This window comes from Heteronotia binoei, chromosome 5 (genome assembly GCF_032191835.1).
Source record: "Heteronotia binoei isolate CCM8104 ecotype False Entrance Well chromosome 5, APGP_CSIRO_Hbin_v1, whole genome shotgun sequence".
Taxonomy (NCBI): domain Eukaryota; kingdom Metazoa; phylum Chordata; class Lepidosauria; order Squamata; family Gekkonidae; genus Heteronotia; species Heteronotia binoei.
The window spans coordinates 42,832,992-42,851,384 of NC_083227.1; the positions used below are offsets into that span (position 1 = coordinate 42,832,992).

The 18,393-nt window shown below is 49.4% G+C and overlaps 1 protein-coding gene across 2 annotated transcripts in view; it reads left to right on the forward strand.

Annotated features, from left to right (window-relative positions):
- The window catches only part of MTMR14 (myotubularin related protein 14), a 92,647-nt gene that overhangs the window by 61,328 nt on the left and 12,926 nt on the right, over positions 1-18,393 (forward strand). The window contains exon 18 of one of the 2 annotated variants that reach the window (XM_060239339.1): positions 16,692-16,835. The exons of the other annotated variant lie outside the window; for it this stretch is intronic. Coding sequence (XP_060095322.1) covers positions 16,692-16,835 — 144 coding nt within the window. The remainder of the gene's footprint in view (positions 1-16,691; positions 16,836-18,393) is intronic. 2 annotated transcript variants of the gene reach the window in all.

Genomic DNA, 18,393 nt, shown 5'->3' on the forward strand with positions numbered 1-18,393 from the left:
GGAGTTTTCAGGGACAGAGTTGCCTAATTCAGTTTGTCACATGTAGCCAAAAACCTGGATGTGACGTCGCCTGCTGCCAGATGTCATTTCCATCCTGAGACTTTTTTCCCACAGGGTGGAAGGGAAGGAGCCAGGGCAGAAGGGAGGGCCCAACCAAAGGGAGGCCTTCAGCTATAAGTGGGCAAACATTCTCCCTACTAAAGGTGGTTCAGTCTCGCCTACGTGCTTAGATACAATATGTAGTTTATCTCTGATTTCCTATAGGACTGCCTGTCCTCCCTGTGTGGGAGTTTTGTGTGTGCGCCGGAAGCATCTGACCTGTGGGACTTGTCAGCTACAGAAACCTGTCTGAACCAGTGCTTGCCGTTCTTATGAAACTTTTAATTCGAGTGTATGTCCGGCTGGTTGTATCCAAGCATGTCTGTGCCGTGTAACCTGCAAAACGTCTGCCTGGTTTTATTTCGCATCCAGTTTGGTTGTTTAATTGCCCAGGGACAAAGCCAAGCGGTTTCCCTTTCCCCCACCCCAATCCATCCTCCAGCCACAATGGGAACTGTTTTCACTAGCATGGTTCTTGAGTTCCTCTTTTCCAAATGCACGAAGGCTAGGAAGCGCTGCCATTCTCCCCTGTAGCCTTGGCAGCCATGTCCCCTGGGGGTTCACTTATTGCCCCTTCGTAGTCTCAACCCAGATGGCCAGCTCCTGTGTCCCCCGGGGTCTCTGTAGTCTCAAGGCAACCATCTCTAGGCTGGATGTTTATTTTGACAGAAGAGCTGACCTTTTCAGAAGCGGTCAGGCTCTGTAATGAAGTCTGCACTGTCTTATCAATAGAAGGCTTCCTGGCCGTGGGGTAATACATAGCGTTGCCCACAGGGCGCATAATTCTGTGTACTGGAATCCCAAATGGAAAACGATGGCGCCCATGGAACCAGTTCTTAGAAATGATGAGAATGCTGTTTGAAAGATGCCATGTGCAAGCACTTTGCCCTGTCTGGACTGAAACGTGATGTGATCACCAGGGGCTGGATTGAAAGGAGGGCGGGTGGTCTACTTTTTGGCAATTCATGCTTGAAATTGTAAAATGTATTTAGTACTCTTCTATCTTGCCTCTCCTCCTGGAAGCACAGAGGTATATCTTGTGCCGTCCTCCATTTTCTCCTTAGGGCAGTCCAGTGAGGCGGGTTAGGCTTGAACATGCGTGGCTGGCCCAAGGTCCACCCAGCAAGCTTTCATAGCAGAGTGGGTGTCCAAATCAGTGTCTCCCAAGTTGCCAGTCTGAAGCATACCCACTACACTGTACTGTCTCTTAATTAGTGTGTGCTTCATTTCTAGATGGGACTGAATCTTGGCTGTTGTTTATCATTCTTTTGAAATCTGTGTCTCGGGTGATTTTTGCAGCTGGGGATATTATCTCCACTTGAGACGAGGTGAGGAGTGATTTTTTTTGAGAGAGAAAAGGAGTATGGAGGGGAGGGGGGAACCAAAGTCTCAAGACCATTTGTTAGTAAGGAGTCTTAGACTAGCGCATGGTGGGAGGGAGATGTAAGGCACATGTTGGGAGAAGGGATTTCAGCATGTACAGAAATAAGTATTTTTGTCTCATTTTGCCTTTTGGGGGAAAGCAGCTTCCAGCAGTCTTGGCCAGGCTGCCTTGCCAGGGTGTGGACATCACGGACAGGGAAGGCATTTAGGCCTCCAGACGGCTTGCAGGGAGCTGTGTTGAGGTAACCCACGTTGCCGGTGTTGCCATTTTGGAGCTGGCTCCGGGCCCGTGCTTGGCTCTGCCAAGCCACCAAAAAGCAGCTGTGTCCCTCAAATAGGTAATCAAGGCTGGTGCAGAGTCTCAGCTTGGGGTTGGTGGTGAATGGCTGCACGTGGCTTTCTGAGCTTCTGGACTCGTGGCCATGGCAACAAAACACTTAGCTGCTGAGCAGAGAAACGGGCATTCTGGTGGGCCAGCAACTCCTTTGCTGGGGAACGGAATTGGTTACTTGCAAGCCTCGACGGATGGGCAGGTGGACCAGCTGAGCAAGTCACAACGGGCCAGCCATGTGGGGCCTGCAGTGACGGCAGTCTTAAGTAGTAGACATTGGGTTGGGAGGGGAATAGAAAGAGCAAGAGATGTTTTTTCCTTTGCTGGGAAGCTGGGGTAGCTTAATTGAGGCCTGTGGCGGAACGTGCCTGCTCTGGCCTTCAGGCCTTGTTCCGCCCTGCCCTCCTAAGGGTCCCCAACTTCCTGGAGGGGCTTTTCTTCCACTCTCAGGTAGCACGCCGCCACCATCACTTTGTAGTTGTAGGGGTATCTCACAGGGAAGATAGGACTCCTAGCTTCCTGTTCAAATTCCGAGGCCTTCCTTCAGTGTCTCCTGGTGCCAAGCACCTGGTCACCATGAGGACAGATTAATACCCTGGGGGCACCCTTGGAGGAAGAGCCACTTGCCCACCGCCTGCCTTCCCCCGGCTCCCCTCTTCAGATAGTGCGTTTGAGATGATAGAGGTCCTTGTGACACAGAGAACCAGTCCCAGCACCAAAAGTTATAAAGTCTTTATTAAAAAGAAAACGTTTACAAGCATACTTTAAGCACAGCACCAGATTGAGCAAGGAATCGAAAAGAAATTGGTAAAAACACAAATCTACCATCCTCTCTGTACATGTCCTACCAGCTGTTCAAATATAGGACAGGCTCTCTGTCTAGTTCTCTACAGTTCTCTAGTTCTAGTTCACTACAGAGTGACCATTACCTTGAGGCTCCCTTCAACTCTTCAGATGAGCACATGGCCAGAACGGCTGCCTTGCTTGCAGACCTCAACTCAGAGTTCTCCTCAGCGCAGCATCCCAAAGAAAGAGGAGCCCCTTCCTGTTGCCAAGGAGATTTTTATCATCTCTGGGACTCCACCAACTTGACCAGGTCACACCAGGTCAAAGAAGCATTTCCTGCCACTTCTTCCTGGGGATTATCTAGGATTCTGTCCCTCCAAATCGCTGCTCCCTGGTAGGAGAAAGGGGGGGACTTGCCCGTCCCATTGTCTTCAGCTAGACCCGTTAGCATTTGTGTGAAGGTGGGCTGTCTGGAAATCAATTGCACTGACTTCCCCCACCCTCCTTGCCTGGCCCCTGGCTGGAGGGCAAAGAAAACTTTCAAAGCACCCAGCGGAGGCGCTTGCTCAGCGCCCAACCTCCCAGGAGGAAATACATTTCTTCACAAAGCCGAAGAGGCATATTGATAGCAAAGAGAGCAAATGCAAACACACATCCTGAGCTTGTGTTGCCCAAAGCTGTGAAGGAGAAAACGGAAACAGCCTTGCTCAATATTTGCCTTGTGGGGGATGACGTACTCTGTGAACAGCGGGGGCCGAGGGAGCCTTGAAAGCCCCCGAGGATCAGAGTGTGCCTCTTCCTCTTTTCCATACAACTCCCATGGAGGAGCTGCTCCCACGCACAGCCTGCCCACCCACCCCCATCATCCATTTTATGGGCAATGTTTTTTTCTGTTACCTTCATAGAGGAAGAAACCGGGTGCCTTTTTCCAAAAGAAGTGGGGTACCAGAGCTTATCTTGGTGGGTTTTCCAGCCTCCAGGTAGGCCCGGGGATCTCCTGGAATCATTCCAGGCTACAGAGATCAGTTCCCCCTGGAGAAAATAAATGTCTGCTTTGGAGAATGGACTGTGTGGCCTTGTGCTTTGCCCTCCCTAGCCTCCATCTCAAAATCTCCAGGGATTTTCTGACCCAAAGTTGTGTCTTGGTGAAAGGGCAGAAGTGTAGCAGTATATGTGAAGGACGTATATACTTGTGAGGAAATATGTGAATCTGAGCATGGCAGCTCAGTTGAGAGTCTCTGGGTAAAAATAAAAGGAGTAAGAAATAACAGTGATATTATTGTGGGGGTCTGCTATAGACCACCAAGTCAGTCAGAGGACTTGGATGCGATACTTCTACAGCAGATTGCAAAGTTCTCCAAGAGAAGGGATACAGTGATCATGGAAGATTTCAATTACCCAGACATCTGTTGGAAGTCCAATTCTGCTAAAAATGAAAAGTCAAATAGATTCCTGACTTGTCTTCCTGACAACTTCCTTTTCCAAAAAGTGAAGACTAAAACAAGGGGATCTGCTATCTTGGATTTGATTCTCACCAACAAGGAATAATTGATTGAAGAAGTAGAAATAGTGGGCACCCTGGGCAGTAGTGACCATATGATTTTGGAATTTACAGTCTTAGGGAAGGGAAAAGCTATACTTAGTCAGACTTATAGGTTGGACTTCAGAAAGGCAGAAGATGAAGATATTGGATTTATATCCCGCCCTCCACTCCGAAGAGTCTCAGAGCGGCTCACAATCTCCTTTACCTTCCTCCCCCACAACAAACACCCTGTGAGGTGGGTGGGGCTGGAGAGGGCTCTCCCAGCAGCTGCCCTCTCAAGGACAACCTCTGCCAGAGCTATGGCTGACCCAAGGCCATTCCAGCAGGTGCAAGTGGAGGAGTGGGGAGGAGTGGGGAATCAAACCCGGTTCTCCCAGATAAGAGTCCGCACACTTAACCACTACACCAAACTTTGATAAACTTAGAACTATGCTGGGTAAAACCCCATGGTCAGAAATACTTAGGACGAAGGGGGTTCGGGGGGTTGGGAGTTTCTTAAAAGCGAAATACTGAAAGCGCAATCAGAGACCGATTCCTATGAAAAGAAAAAATGGAAAAAGCCTAAAGAAGCTGAAGTGGCTCCATAAACAGCTCTCTAAAGACTTGAGAAATAAAAAAAACTCCTTTAGGAATTGGAAGGAGGGCCTTATAACCAAGGATGAATATAAACAAATCACCAGTGCTTGTAGAGAAAAATTTAGGAAAGCTAAAGCTTTGGGGAGGGACGGTGGCTCAGTGGTAGAGCATCTGCTTGGTAAGCAGAAGGTCCCAGGTTCAATCCCTGGCATCTCCAAAAAAGGGTCCAGGCAAATAGGTGTGAAAAACCTCAGCTTGAGACCCTGGAGAGCCGCTGCCATTCTGAGTAGACAATACTGACTTTGATGGACCCAGGGTTTTATTCAGTATAAGGCAGCTTCATATGTCTAATATGAGCTTAGGATGGCCAAAGATGCTAAAAACAACAAAAAAGGATTCTTTTCTTTTGTTCAGAGTAAGAAAAAGAGCAAGGACACGGTAGGCCCATTGCGAGGGCAAGAAAGTAAAATTGTAACAGGTAATGAAGAGAGGGCAGAACTGCTCAATTCCTACTTTTCCTCAGTCTTCTCTTCTGAGAGAAATGATGCTCAACATGGCAAAAACAGAACATATAAGGAGGGTATGAAGTTCCAACCTAGGATCAGCATAGGGGTAGTACATAAACACCTAGTTTCTTTAAATGAAACTAAGTCTTCAGGGCCAGATGAATTGCATCCCAGGGTTCTAAAAGAGCTTGCAGATGTAATTTCTGAGCCTCTGACTATTATTTTTTGAGAATTCTTGGAGAACAGGAGAGGTGCCGGAAGATTGGAGGCGGGCAAATGTTGTCCCCATCTTCAAGAAGGGGGAAAAAGACGATCTGGGTAACTACTGACCAGTCAGCTTGACGTCTATACCTGGAAAAGTTTTAGAACAAATCATCAAACAATCGGTCCTGGAACATTTAGAAAGAATGGATGTGCTTACTAAGAGCCAGCATGGTTTTCTCAAGAACAAGTCATGTCAGACTAACCTGATCTCTTTTTTTGAGAAAGTGACTGCCTTGCTGGATCAGAGGAATGCTATCGACATGGTTTATCTTGATTTCAGTAAGGCTTTTGATAATGTTCCACATACTATCCTTGTTGCCAAGTTGGTAAAATGTGGTTTGGATCCTGTTACCGTTAGGTGGATCTGTAACGGGTTGACAGATCGCACCCGAAGAGTGCTTGTGAATGGTTCCTCATCCTCTTGGAGAGGAGTGACAAGTGGAGTGCCTCAAGGATGTGTCCAGGGACCTGTTTTGTTCAACATCTTTATCAATGATTTGGATGAAGGAATAGAGGGAATGATTATTAAATTTGCAGATGATATGAAATTGGGAGGGGTTGCAAACACAGAAGAAGACAGAAGCAGGATACAGGAAAACTTGGCTAAAATCAATAAAATGAATTTTAACAGGGATAAATGTAAAGTTCTGCATTTAGGTAGGAAAAATCCAATGCATGGTTATAGGATGGGGGAGACTTGTCTTAGCAGTAGTATGTGTGAAAAGGATCTAGGGGTCTTAGTGGATCATACGCTGAACATGAGTCAACAGTGTGATGCAGTGGCTAAAAAGGCAAATGCAATTTTGGGCTGTATCAACAGAAGTATAGTGTCCAGATCACATGATGTGATGGTATCGCTTTACTCTGCTCTGGTAAGACCTCACCTGAAGTATTGTGTTCATTTTTGGGTATCACATTTTAAGAAGGATATAGACAAGCTGGAACGGGTCCAGAGGAGGGCAACAAAGATGGTGAGGGGTCTGGAGACCGAGTCCTATGAGGAAAGGTTGAAGGAGCTGGGGATGTTTAGCCTGGAGAGGAGGCAGCTGAGAGGTGATATGATCACCATCTTCAAGTACTTGAAGGGCTGTCATATAGAGGATGGTGTGGAATTGGTTTCTGTGGCCCCGGAGGGTAGGACCAGAACCAATGGATTGAATTTATTTATTTATTTTATTCGATTTATATCCCGCCCTACCCCACTCTTAAATCAAAAGAGTTTCCGACTCAACATTAGGAAGAACTTCCTGATTGTTAGAGCGGTTCCTCAGTGGAACAGGCTTCCTCAGGAGGTGGTGGGTTCTCCTTCCTTGGAGGTTTTTAAACAAAGGCTAGATGGCCATCTGACAGCAATGAAGATCCTGTGAATTTAGGGGGAAGTGTTCGTGAGTTTCCTGCATTGTGCAGGGGGGTTGGACTAGATGACCCTAGAGGTCCCTTCCAACTCTATGATTCTATGACTCTGACCACCCCTGAGGCAAGAGGAATTCCCATGCCCATGCTTGAGCCCTGGGGTGCATCAGGACTAGAACAAAACAGACAGACGTGTGCTTCGTAAAAACGACCTTGGGGGCCAGACATGAAAACGTAAAGTCCAGGAGGAGCTTTCTGCTGCTGTGCAAAATGTGGCACCAGGCCAGCTCATGTTCCCCAGTAGCAGTGAGCTTTTAAGAAGCAAGGGTAATGCTGAGTGAGGGTCCCCGTCTGACTGCAAGAAGTGAGATTAGCACTCTGTTAACGAGCGCACAGGACATGTGCTAATGTGGTTTAACAAATGGGATAAGCTGCGTCTGAATGCGCTTTTGCTAAACCCATTAAAGTTGGTACAATGGGCTTTTGGCTCTGCTTGAGGAGCTTTGAGCCCGGAGCATCAAGCCTCCACCGCTCCGTGCGGGAGTGGTGGTTCTTGCTAGCTGGTGGATCCAGTGTGGAAAGGGGTATGTGTGAGTGTGTTTGCAGGGGTGGTACAGGGTCTTCTCACAATGCTTTGAGAAGGTGGAGATTGCCTTATTTTGCTCTCATTATGCATACTGGGCAGTGCTCTAATAGCCATGCTTCCAAGCTGAGTAGGGAACAAAGGAAGCTGAAGCACTGGGAAAAAGCACTGCGGGCACTTTGAATGTCTGGCTCTTCCCAGTATTTAGGTTTCCTTTTCCTCTTGCTGCCGTTCACATCAGTCTCGTTTAAACCTAGGGATGGGCAAAAACTAGGAAAATGGGGTTCGGTTTGTGGCCGGACCATGAACCAAACCTATCCAGGAGGTCTGTTCACAAACAACCCATTTATGGTTTGTGACCCTGCAAACTCCATTGGAAGGAACAGCAGTCTCTTTCAGCAGGGTTTGCAGAAAGCCCGAAAAACAGCTCCCCACTTCTGAACTGTTTTGGGCTGGCTTGTGCAATCCCCTTAAGCTTTAAAAGGACTGCAGAAGACAGCTGGAAAAATAGTTGAGTCGGGGGGAGCAGTTTCCCCACTGGTTAGCTGTTTCGGGATCTCTTGTGCAGTCCCTTTAGAGTGGCACATTTAAAGGGGCTGCACAGGAGAACCCGAAGCTGAACTGGTGATGAGACTTCTCCCCATGGAGTCAGCTGTAGTGGGCTCCCTTGTGCAAGCCCCTTTAAATGCACCCCTGTAAAGGAATCCAGCTCAGCTGTTTTCTGGGCTGTCTTCTGCATTCCGTTTAAACTTGAAAGAGACTGCACAAGAGAGACTGAAACGGCTGAGTGGCAGGTAGTGCCCCCCTGCTTTTTTTTAGGTTTTAGCAGGGAACAGAAAGCATGGGGCCAAAGGGACTCAGAGTCACTTTAAATCCCTGCTTTCTGGTTCACCCATGAACCACCACAAATGGCCATAAGCTGCTTTAAAAGTTCATGGATGTTTGTAATGGTAGACCATCCAAAATGTCTGTTCATGAACCACGAACAGGGCAGAATTCATGATGAATTTTGCTTCATAGTTCATAGAGTTGGAAGGGACCTCCAGGTTTATCTAGTCCAACCCCCTGCACAATGCAGGAAATTCACAAACACCATCCCCCCCCACACACATACATCCCCAGTGACCCCTGCTCCATGCCCAAAGGATGGCAAAAATCTCCAGGATCCCTTGCCAAACTGGCCTGGAGAAAAATTGCTGGCTGACTCCAGAATGGCAGTCAGCATTTCCCTGAGTGTGTAAGAAAGGGCCACAAGAACTAAGCACTGATGTAACCCTTCCTGCCCACCTTCTCATGATCTATCTAATTCACAGAATCAGCATTGCTGTCAGATGGCCATCTAGCCTCTGCTTAAAAACCTCCAGAGAGCCCACCACCTCCCGAGGAAGTCTGTTCCACTGAGGAACAACTCTGTTAGGAAGTTCTTCCTAATGTTTAGCTGGAAACACTTCTGATTAATTTCCACCCATTGGTTCTGGTCCAACCTTCTGGGGCAACAAAACAATTCTGTATCATCCTCTATATGACAGCCCTTCAAGTACTTGAAGATGGTGACCATATTGCCTTTCAGTCATCTCCTCTCTAAGCTAAACATACCCAACTCCTTCAGCCTTTCCTTGTAGGATGGTCTCCAGACCCCTCACCATCTTAATTGCCCTCCTCTGGACATGTTCCAGCTTGTCTATATCCATGTCCATTCTATTTAAAATTCTTTCCTGGGCTGTATCCTGTTCAAGGTTCCTCCAAGTTTGACAGATTCTCCCTCTCCTGACAAAGTCTTCTCCAAACCTCAAACTGAATTCATGGCCTAGATCAGGGGTCTCCAAGGTGGCATCTGGGGGCACCAGAGGGCCCACCTGTCCTGATGTCCACCAAGTGTTTTTAGAAAACGAGTGGGGCCAGATGGGGCTTTTGTCCAGGAGGGTTTCTGATTGGCCATTGAAGATCTGATTTTTCAGCTGTGGAGATAAAAAAGAAATTGCTTTGGCAGCAGCTGCCAGCATAGCACAAGGGTCTTCGCTGAGTGACAGAAGATAATCTGTCCAGGCAAGGAAATGTTTTTAAGCAATACATTCATTTAACAAAGCTTCCTGTTAAGCAGAGGCTCTCCCTGATATCTTGAAAGATTAGAGTTTCGCCTAACCTCACTCCCCGACATTTTGTGGCTGGCTCTGCCTCCTTCTGCAGCCATTTTGTGGTTGTACCCACCGCCCTGTGTCAGAACGCCAAAAGCACCTGCAGGCTCGGAAGAATTGAGAGATTCCCACCCTAGGTGGAGTTGATTCCAGCTGCTGGATTCAGTGTCTTGTTTTGAGCGTTTGCATGCAGCCATTTTGGACGTGCTAAGCACTGTCTGGAATGTGCTGCTGCCGGTCTTCCCCTTTCCGTGACTGGGGGAAGCCTGTGATGTCATCGTAATGAATTTGCAAGCTTTCTTTCAGCTGGAGATGCCTTGTGTCTGGAAGCAAGCATCTCCTCCTTCCCCACACATGGCTCATGCTGCAAACATCCCAGCTCTTAATGGCTGGTAATTATAACCCTGAGTCAGGGTGGGAAATGCAGTGGTAAACAAGTGTGGCTAGAAAGGGGCCAGTGGCTGCCAAGTAGCATTGGCTGGGCTGGCTGCATGGCTGTCCAAAGCTGGAGCCGCACAAAGGTCTTCTGCCATCCAGCTGCTGTTAATAGAGTAATTACTAGGTTTGAGCTGGTAATGCATTAAAGACAGCTGCTTATTGTAGACAATTGCTGTGTCCGGTGTGGTGCTGGTTTCAGCTGGGGGCTGATACATGCTGTGGAGGGAGCCCTCTCTCTATCCAAATTCTGCACCGAGAACCAACCTGTATAAATTATGGAAATCTGAGTCTATTTGCATGATTTCTGTTCAGCATAATTCTTACTCTTTTGCATCGCATAGTCTGGCTCTGTGGGCTGAGGCTGACTACACTAAAGTCCCAGTCATTTTGGTGCTGGGGGAGGGGGCAACAGTGGGAGGGCTTCTGGTGTCCTGGCCCCACTGATGGACCTCCTGATGGCACCTGGGGTTTTTTTGGTCACTGTGTGACACAGAGTGTTGGACTGGATGGGCCATTGCCTGATCTAACATGGCTTCCCTTATGTTCTTAGAATCTCATCTCCCACCGCCACCTCCCACCCCTGGTGGCTTCTCAAGCCTCAGCAAATGTTGGTTATGCAATTTCTGCAAGCCTTCCTTTGCAGCCTTAAGGACTACCTTAAACTTAATGTGGTTGGGGAAACGGTCATTTTTCAATCCATTCAGAACACTTTCTGTGCTCTGCATGAGCTGCAGTATCCATACAGCCTTAGCTGAGATTACTGGCTTAAGCAAGCTTCTGTTTTGCTGGGCTTTATGCCTGAAGAACGGGCTGTGCTTTATTTTCTTTAGACTGATATCCTGCTAGTTAAGTCAGTTTACCTCAAGGTAACTATATTCCAGTCATATTTGATTACCACCACCCCCGTCGCTCAAGGTCAGTTCTTAGTTCTTGCGGCCCTTAATTACATGCCCATGGAAATGCTGATCATCACTTTGGGGTCAGGAAGCCCAGTTTGGCCAGGGATTCTGGAGGTGTGTTTTTGTTTTTTTTTGAAGCCATCTTCTGGGCATGGAGCAGGGGTCACTGGTGGTGGGGAGGTATTTCCAGCATTTCCAGGGATTTGACTAGATGACCCTGGAGGTCTCTTCCAGCTCTTCTGATTCCATGATTCTCCTCTCTCAACACCCCTGTGGAGTAGGTTAAACTAAAAAAAGCAGCTGCTCAAGGTCACTCATTGAGTTTTGTGCCTGCATAAGATTTGTTCCCCCGCCCCCACCCCCGGTTTTGGGCCCAACCTGTAGCTCAAAAGTTGTTGCCATTCTTAGTCCCCAAGGTCAAGGAGATTCCAATTTAGATGGGTGGGAGGAGTTCCTTTTAAAATAAACCAGCTCATTTGGGAATAGGAGTGTGCCACGTGTGGAGTCTTCTAGACCTGCTCTGCAGGCACAGTGAATTTTTTTTTTTAATTGAAAAGCTGTTGTGCTCTTACCCCAGCCGGTGATGGGAGGTGCCAAGGGGCTGTCGTGGAGCATCTGCTTGGCATGCAGAAGTTCAGTCCCCGGCAACTCGAGTTAAGAGGATCTGGCCGTAGGTGATGTGAAAGACCTCTGCCTGAGACCCTGGAGAGCAGCTGCCAGTCTATGTAGACAGAAGCCTTGGCTTCCTACTCCTGTGAAGGGGCTGACTGTGCAACTATTTCAGGGTCAGATGGGGCCACTGTCGGCCTGGCTTCTAAAATGAGAGGTCGTGCCCAGAAGTCGGGTTTTTCTTTTTATTGCAGTTATCCTTCTACTACGGAGGCTGACAGGGATTTCCTGGCACTCTCCAGAGCCTTTTAGTTTCATCAAGGTGGGATGATGACATGAACTTGGTGTCAAGAGACCTTTCCTTTTTAACATGTGCCTCGGTATAGGAAATAGGTCCATTGATTCCTGGGTGGAACAGAGCCCTGAGCCTCAAAGTTAGAGCTCTGTTCTTAGCCCACCAGCTGTTCATGTTCCAGAGAGTTCTCTCCCTCCCTTCTAGCTGTCATGACTGACTGACTAGACTTAAGGTGAGAGAAACAGCCAGCAGAACTCTCCGGAATGGCTCTTCCTGCTTGGGAAAAGTGGTGCGGTGGAGGGAGGAGTGACCCAATTAAGCTGCTGCTTTCTGGAAAGGGGCTGTTCAGAGGACCCAGCGGATGGTAATGGCCATCTCGCTGTCGAGAAGGGCCTCTCTGTCGCAGTCGGTCTCCTACTCATTAGTGGGCTCCTCCTTCCAAGAGTTGCTGCTCTGGGTGGTGTCTGAAGCTCCAGCCTGTTTCCATTTTGAGAAGTGTGTGGCAGCCCTGCTTAGTCTGAGCATGGCCTGGGTCTGAAGCGGCTGTGCCTGTGTCTCTGTGCACAGAATTGCTTCATTCAGGCAGAAGATGTTTAATAGCACTGCTGGCGGTTCCTTCTGTCTGTAGTTTGGCCCGATGCAAAAGCTGAGATGTCCTCATAGACTGTGGAACAAGGAGGGTGGGTGTGTTTGGACTTCTGTACTCTTAAAAAGATTCCCAATCCTAGGGTCAGAACTCAGAAGGAATGTGTCACTGAACTGTTTGGGGTTGGTTTGATTTTTTAGTTGGTGTTCCTTTATCAGAGGGCAGATGTGTATTTCGAGTGGGTAGAAGGGACCAGGGTTTGCTGGGCTGTGTCACTAGAGATGGGCAGTGACCTCCTCCCTCTCTCTCTAGCAGGCATGATGTCAAGGTCCACTCCTGATCACTGCATGACCCACCAGGTCCCCTCTCCCCTGCTTATTTTCCCATCAAGTCATGCTTTATGCTGACTTATGGCATCTCTATAAGGTTTCCAAGGCAGGAAACTAACAGAGGTGCTTTGCCGTTGCTTGCCTTTGCTACCCTGGTGTTCCTTAAGAGAACATAAGAGGAGTCATGTTGGATCAAGCCAATGGCTCATCCAGTCCAACACTCTGTGTCACACAGTGGCCAAAACCCAGGTGGCATCAGGAAATCCATCAGTGGGGTCAGGTCACCAGAAGCCCTCCCACTGTGCCCCCCCAGCACCAAGAATACAGAGCATCACTGCCCCAGACAGAGTTCCAACAATATGCTGTGGCTAATAGCCACTGATGGACCTCTGCTCCATGTTTATTCCTTGGTGGTCTCCCAACCAAATACTAGCCACGGCTGACCCTGCTTAGCTTCTGAGATTTGATAAGATCAGGATAGACTGAGCTATATATTGAGGTAAGGGCACTCTTCCTTGAACTAAGTCATAATTTTGTGAGATATAACTGATCATCATGGAGACAAAGTGGGGAGTTGCCATGTCCCTGCCAGCAGTTCGCTGGTGTAGAGTGTAATCGGTGTAGAGTGTAATTGTGGCTAATGATGGCTGATGAAAAATGTGTGCCCAGGTTCAACTTGTTGCCAGATTCAGTTAAGTGCCTCTTATCATTCCCCGCAACCAATAATTCTGGTGAAGCATTAGCACTGTTTAACAGTGACATAGAAGTGGAGTGTACAGGTTAACTAGAGATGGTTCTCTCTCTATCCATGGCAAATAACCAGGGTCGTACATTGGGGAAGGGGGGCTTTCTAGAAATACTGTCAGAAAGGCTCTAATTTTGACTCGGTTCAGGTTGATGAGCTTAGCGCACACAGCCTGCCTGCACTGGCGATAACCGAAGCTTCCACCATGCTCAGGTAAAGCTCAAAGGAGCTCAAGCGTCTGCCAGTCTTTTTATCTAGTAAGTTTATTCCCTCCCTCCTCTGGTTTTGTTAGACAGGGGTGGGAAGGCAGAGAAATCTGTAACACTCTTTTGAAGATGAGCAAGATGCCAAAGGCCTGCCCAAGTTGCCCCTTAATCATTTTTTCCCCTCTCAGTTCTTTGAAACGTTTTAGCCTTTTTGGGTGGGGGAGAGGGCCAGAAGCCACAAAACCCCCCTAAAATCATGCATCAGGTTCTGTATTCTTGGCAGCAGAGATAGGTCAGATCCGTGAAATGCTTGGTGTTGTCTCTGTTCTGGGCCCAGTCTGTGCACTTCTGCTCTGGCCTTCTTGTGCTCCTGTGAACAATCTGGCGCTCGCTCTCCTTGGTTTTCTGCTGACCAGCATCTTCTCCACTGGCTCTCCTCCCTATGCTCTTGGCATCCTGCATGCTTCTCTTCTAGATCTACTTCTTCGGCCATTCGTTATGTAAAGTGTGCCAGCTTTCCTAGAAGGCCACACCCTCTAAAGGCGCTGGATGACGCAGTGGAGTGAGATTGGAAGGGCTGACATCTCATCACTCTCCCTCCCCATGTCCCTTATGCCCGCCTTCTTCATTTTTACATGATTCATGAGAATCATGCAGAGCACAACTTGGATTCTTTCGGTTTGCTTCCTGTGGTCTCTTCCCTGGCCTGTAGGCACTGCCCAAGACCTCTTTGCTACCTGTGAAGAAGACCTGTGGGCCCGCACTTCTTTTCCTTTGCACTGGCAATGTGGCGGGCCTCATCAAAGAATCTTCTTTCTTTCCCTGTAGGCAGCCATTTATGGAGGGCTCTGTTCCCTTCATGTGCAGGCTCCGCCCAATCCCAGCAGTGTAACCATCCTCAAAGCACTTCCCCTGGTAGCTGTGGCTACCACAGAGAGGGGAGGGTGTGTGTTGGGTGCTTCAGGCAGTTGCTAATTCCTGACCCTGCCAGATGTCTGCTCCTTGCCTTATGCTTCTCATCCTCCTACATGGCTCTTCCTGCTTGTGTGCCCATCCTCTTACGCTGACCTGGCTGGATTTCTTCTCTGGAAGGAGTGAATGGAGCCAAGAGTTTGGGCTCAGTTGCCCTGGATGCCTGCCAGGAGAAGGTGGACCACGGACTACTAGGTCTCACTTCTTTTTCCCTGCTCTGCTCTGTGCTTTGATCCAGAATACCACCCTTTGGAGATGCAGTGAAGACACAGGGTTGGGGGGTTTCTTCCCCAAGATCAAGCTGCTGGACATTGAATCCCTGTTGGTTGGTTTAGTCCTGCCATCTGTCTACTTTTCTGACCCAAAGTCACCAACAGCAGGGGTGATGAGGAAAGGGAGCTCTCTGGGCTCTTTGCTAGGCAGGTGGGAATAGTGTTGCTTAAACCCAAGAGAGAAGAGCAGCCATCCCTTCTGAGCAGTTGGGAAAGTGTGTAGTGGTTAAGTATGCAGACTCTTATCTGGGAGAACCGGGTTTGATTCCCCACTCCTCCACTTGCAGCTACTGGAATGGTCTTGGGTTAGCCATAGCTCTTTTAGGAGTTGTACTTGAAAGGGCAGCTTCTGGGAGAGCTCTCTCAGCCCCACCCACCTCACAGGGTGTTTGTTGTGTGTGTGTGTGTGGGGGAAAGGTAAAGGAGTTTGGGACCGCTCTGAGACACTTAGATTTAGGGTATAGGGCAGGATATAAATCCATTATCATCATCATCTTCTCTTTCTCCTACTCCTCCTCCTCCTCATAAGAGAGGGTTTTCAAACGTAAAACAGCCTGCATCCTAATTGAGTGAGGGGCCAATATCCCATTAGCCTTGTAGATGGGCTTTATTTTCCTCTTCCTGTCTTCAAAGGTCTTGGCTACCTGCGCTGAGTTGGGGCTAGGAATAGGAGCGCACCGCACATGAATCCGATTTCTTTGTCTCTGGCATCCCGGCCTCTTCAAACTGGATTATTCCCAGTACACTCCAGCGACTTTTCGAGCGTGGTGTGCAGCTGTTTCTGCCAAATGCCAGCAGCTGCTGGGGTTCTCTCTTCTGAAAGCCATAGCCTGCAGGGGCCCCTCAAAAGCCCACCTTCCTCATGAGCTCGCTGCTAGTGCTGCTTGGCTCCCTTCTTCCCCATCGCTTGGGCTTGGAGGACTGTCTGGCACTTAGCACCGCATCTAGGTTTTGAGCCCACCGGCAAAGCATTCTGGGACAACTGGAAAGACAAGAAGATGATGAGCATTTTCTCTTGTGGAAGATGGCGATGGAACTGCGCAGCCACCCGCTTCCTTCCTCTTTTCTCCTCAAGGCAGTTCCTGAATACACTGAGGACTTTCTTATCTTTGCTCCACTGCCCGTAGGGTGGCTTTCTTGTTGCTTTTTGTTGTTGCCCAAGGAACGATTGCCACAGTTGGGCCTCCTCTTGTGGCCCAGCGCCTCTTGGGGGGGTAGGGGCTGCCTTCGCCTTCAGGAAACAGCTAACCTCAAGGATGTTGGCTCAGGAACGAGTTCTTGCCTAGCTCCAAGAGAGAAGGAGCTGGGAAGAGAGCTGGCAAATCCCAGCGCTTTCCCAGCAGTGCATGCCCAGGGTCGCTTCTTGCTGCTTTCAGTATCCTCCACCGATCAGAATCGAGTCCCCCTGCCCAGCCTCCATAGCATTATGCTTGGATGCCCTTCACTGGGAGCAGCGTTCAGCTTCTTGCACTCCTGCATGGCGCCGCCGCTGGCCTGGCCCCGTTCCGCTGGCCTGGCCTTTCCGTGCTTCTGGTGTCCACCTCTCTTTCTGAGCTTGGCTCTTTCTTTCTTGCTTGCTTTCTCACTGTAAAGAGGAGCGAGCATCTTGGCCTGTGCGGTCCAGCGCAAGCCCTTCACCTGAGATCTTGGATCCCTCCACCCAAACCAATACCAACAGCCACTCTGAGGATGCCTGACACCGCTGAGCATTGTTTAGCAGAAGGGCATCTTAACCAATTAAAGGCACTGACTGACGTCGTCTCCCTCTCTCTCTGCCTCAGATCGACCGACCACTCGCTGCCCGGATCCTCCTTCTCAACCGACTTTGGCAGCTGGCAGATGGTAACGGGGAGCGGCAGTGTGCAGGAGCAGGCAGACCCCGCCCTCCCCTGCAGCTTCCCAGACGACCTCCCTAACAGCTGCCTGTAAGTGTATTCTGAACTCTGGGGAAAGGGGACCAAGCCCTGCACCCCTGAGACCTCCACTTAATCCATGGATCCCACCCAACATGGTGCCCGTTAAGTTTCTCCAACACAGCAAAGCTAAGAGCCGACTGTGGCCATCCTCCCCCTCTCTGGAGCAGGAGGTGCATTGGAACAGCCTCGTTTCCATGTCTGCAGGGACGCAGGCGTCGGATTCAGTGGGAGTTCACAGGAGCACAGCTCCTGAACCTTTCTGAGAGTTCCACCTCCTTGTCCATTGAATAGTAGGTGCAGCTGCATAACAGTCCCTGGATGAGCTCCACCACCTGTTTTTCTACAAAATGACCCCTGGCAGGGAGCATCCATTTAGCAGTGGCATCCCCATGGCGCAGAGTGGTAAAGCAGCAGTACTGTGGTCTGAACTCTCTATTCACGACCTGAGTTCGATTCTGGCGGAAGCTGGATTCAGGTAGCCGGCCCAAGGTTGACTCAACCTTCCAGCCTTCCGAGGTTGGTAAAATGAGTACCCAGCTTGTCTGGGGAGAAAGTGTAAAAGACTGGGGAAGGCAATGGCAAACCACCCTGTAAAAAGTCTGCCGTGGAAACATTGTGAAAGCAACGTCACCCCAGAGTCGGAAATAACTGGTGCTTGCACAGGGGACCTTTCCTTTCCTTTTTCCTTTCCTTCACCCTGGCTTTTGTAGCCTCTTAGCATACCTGAGGTTGGCCCCGGCAGCCCTTTGGCGGCGATGCCTGCCCTGTTGCTGGAATTCCAAAAGCACCCCCAGGCTCAGTAAGACCAGGGGACCTTTTGGTTAAGTCCCTGACAGCAGCACCCCAAGATTAAAGGCAGCCTGCCCAGAAAGGACCCTTGAGGGACGTCATTTGATCACGCCAGGCTTAGCCGGTCCATTGATCTAACTTGCTGAGACAGGTTCTTAGAGGGCTGCCCCCCCCCGGGGGGGAGGATGCAGAGTTGGCTGGCGGTGGCTTTTTCTCCGCTCTCCAGCGGCGCAGGTACGTTTAAGACAAAATGCTCAACGTCTGCTGACTTTTTCCTTCCCTTTGCTTAAGCATCTTTTCATCGGCAGCGTTTTCTTGCGCTTGACTGTGCACCTGATCTTGATGAGGAGCCGGGTGCTTCTGCCGTTCCTCTCCCCAGCACACGTGCTCCCTCCGTATGCGAGCTGGACCCCTCGGCAGGAGCGCAGCTGGTTGCTGGAGGTGGTGCAAGCTGCTTCCTGGGATCTTTTTTGTCCGCGTGCATCTCTGTCACCAGGGCGATACAGCAGGCTGCTCTTTCTCGAGTGCATTGATCGGTGCTTGGGTCAGAGGGTTTTTTCCCCCCCTAGAATTCCCCCCCTCCAGGGCTTGCGATGTCCTGTTCCTACGTGCATCTGTGCCAAGGATGAGCACAGTTAATCCCTCCTTTTAAAAAAATTGTTTTTGGGATCCTGCCAAAGGCTTTCGCTGCATCCATTGTGCTTTGAAAAGCCCGCAGAGTGACAATCAAGCGTTCGTTTTTGTCACTCCTGTTTGAAAGCTGTTGCTCGACTGGCAG